Source organism: Penaeus monodon, chromosome 15 (assembly GCF_015228065.2).
Source record: "Penaeus monodon isolate SGIC_2016 chromosome 15, NSTDA_Pmon_1, whole genome shotgun sequence".
In the NCBI taxonomy this organism is placed as follows: domain Eukaryota; kingdom Metazoa; phylum Arthropoda; class Malacostraca; order Decapoda; family Penaeidae; genus Penaeus; species Penaeus monodon.
This window is the reverse complement of record NC_051400.1, coordinates 24981280-24981609: the sequence shown is the minus strand read 5'-3', so window position 1 is coordinate 24981609 and position 330 is coordinate 24981280. Positions and strand designations below refer to the sequence as shown.

General features: G+C 33.3%; 1 protein-coding gene across 1 annotated transcript in view; it reads right to left on the bottom strand.

Annotated features, from left to right (window-relative positions):
* Positions 1–330, bottom strand: part of LOC119582268 — a 6852-nt gene that overhangs the window by 2740 nt on the left and 3782 nt on the right. Inside the window, exon 2 of the mRNA XM_037930486.1 lies at positions 13–123. Coding sequence (XP_037786414.1) covers positions 13–123 — 111 coding nt within the window. The remainder of the gene's footprint in view (positions 1–12; positions 124–330) is intronic.

Here is a 330-nt window from a genome sequence, read left to right as displayed (position 1 = left end):
TTGAGGGGATACTGGAAAACGCGGACTTTCTTAAAGGGGGATACAGGGCTATTTGGAACTTCTCGAAGGGGAAACTGAAATACTTGGAATTTCTTGAAGGGGCCAGATGACAACTTGGAATTTCTTGAAGAAAAAAAAAAAGAACTAAAAATTTTAACAATTTATTGAGTAAAGAAAACACAGGCAAACATTATAAATAAGTGATTGATAATAAATAATAAGTAAATAAAGGGTTACTGCTTCCTTATCGTTGTATATCATCTTTCGGTTCAGATTTTCTTTTAGTCTTTGTTACAACTTTTGTGTTGTGGTTTTCTCTGACAACGACTC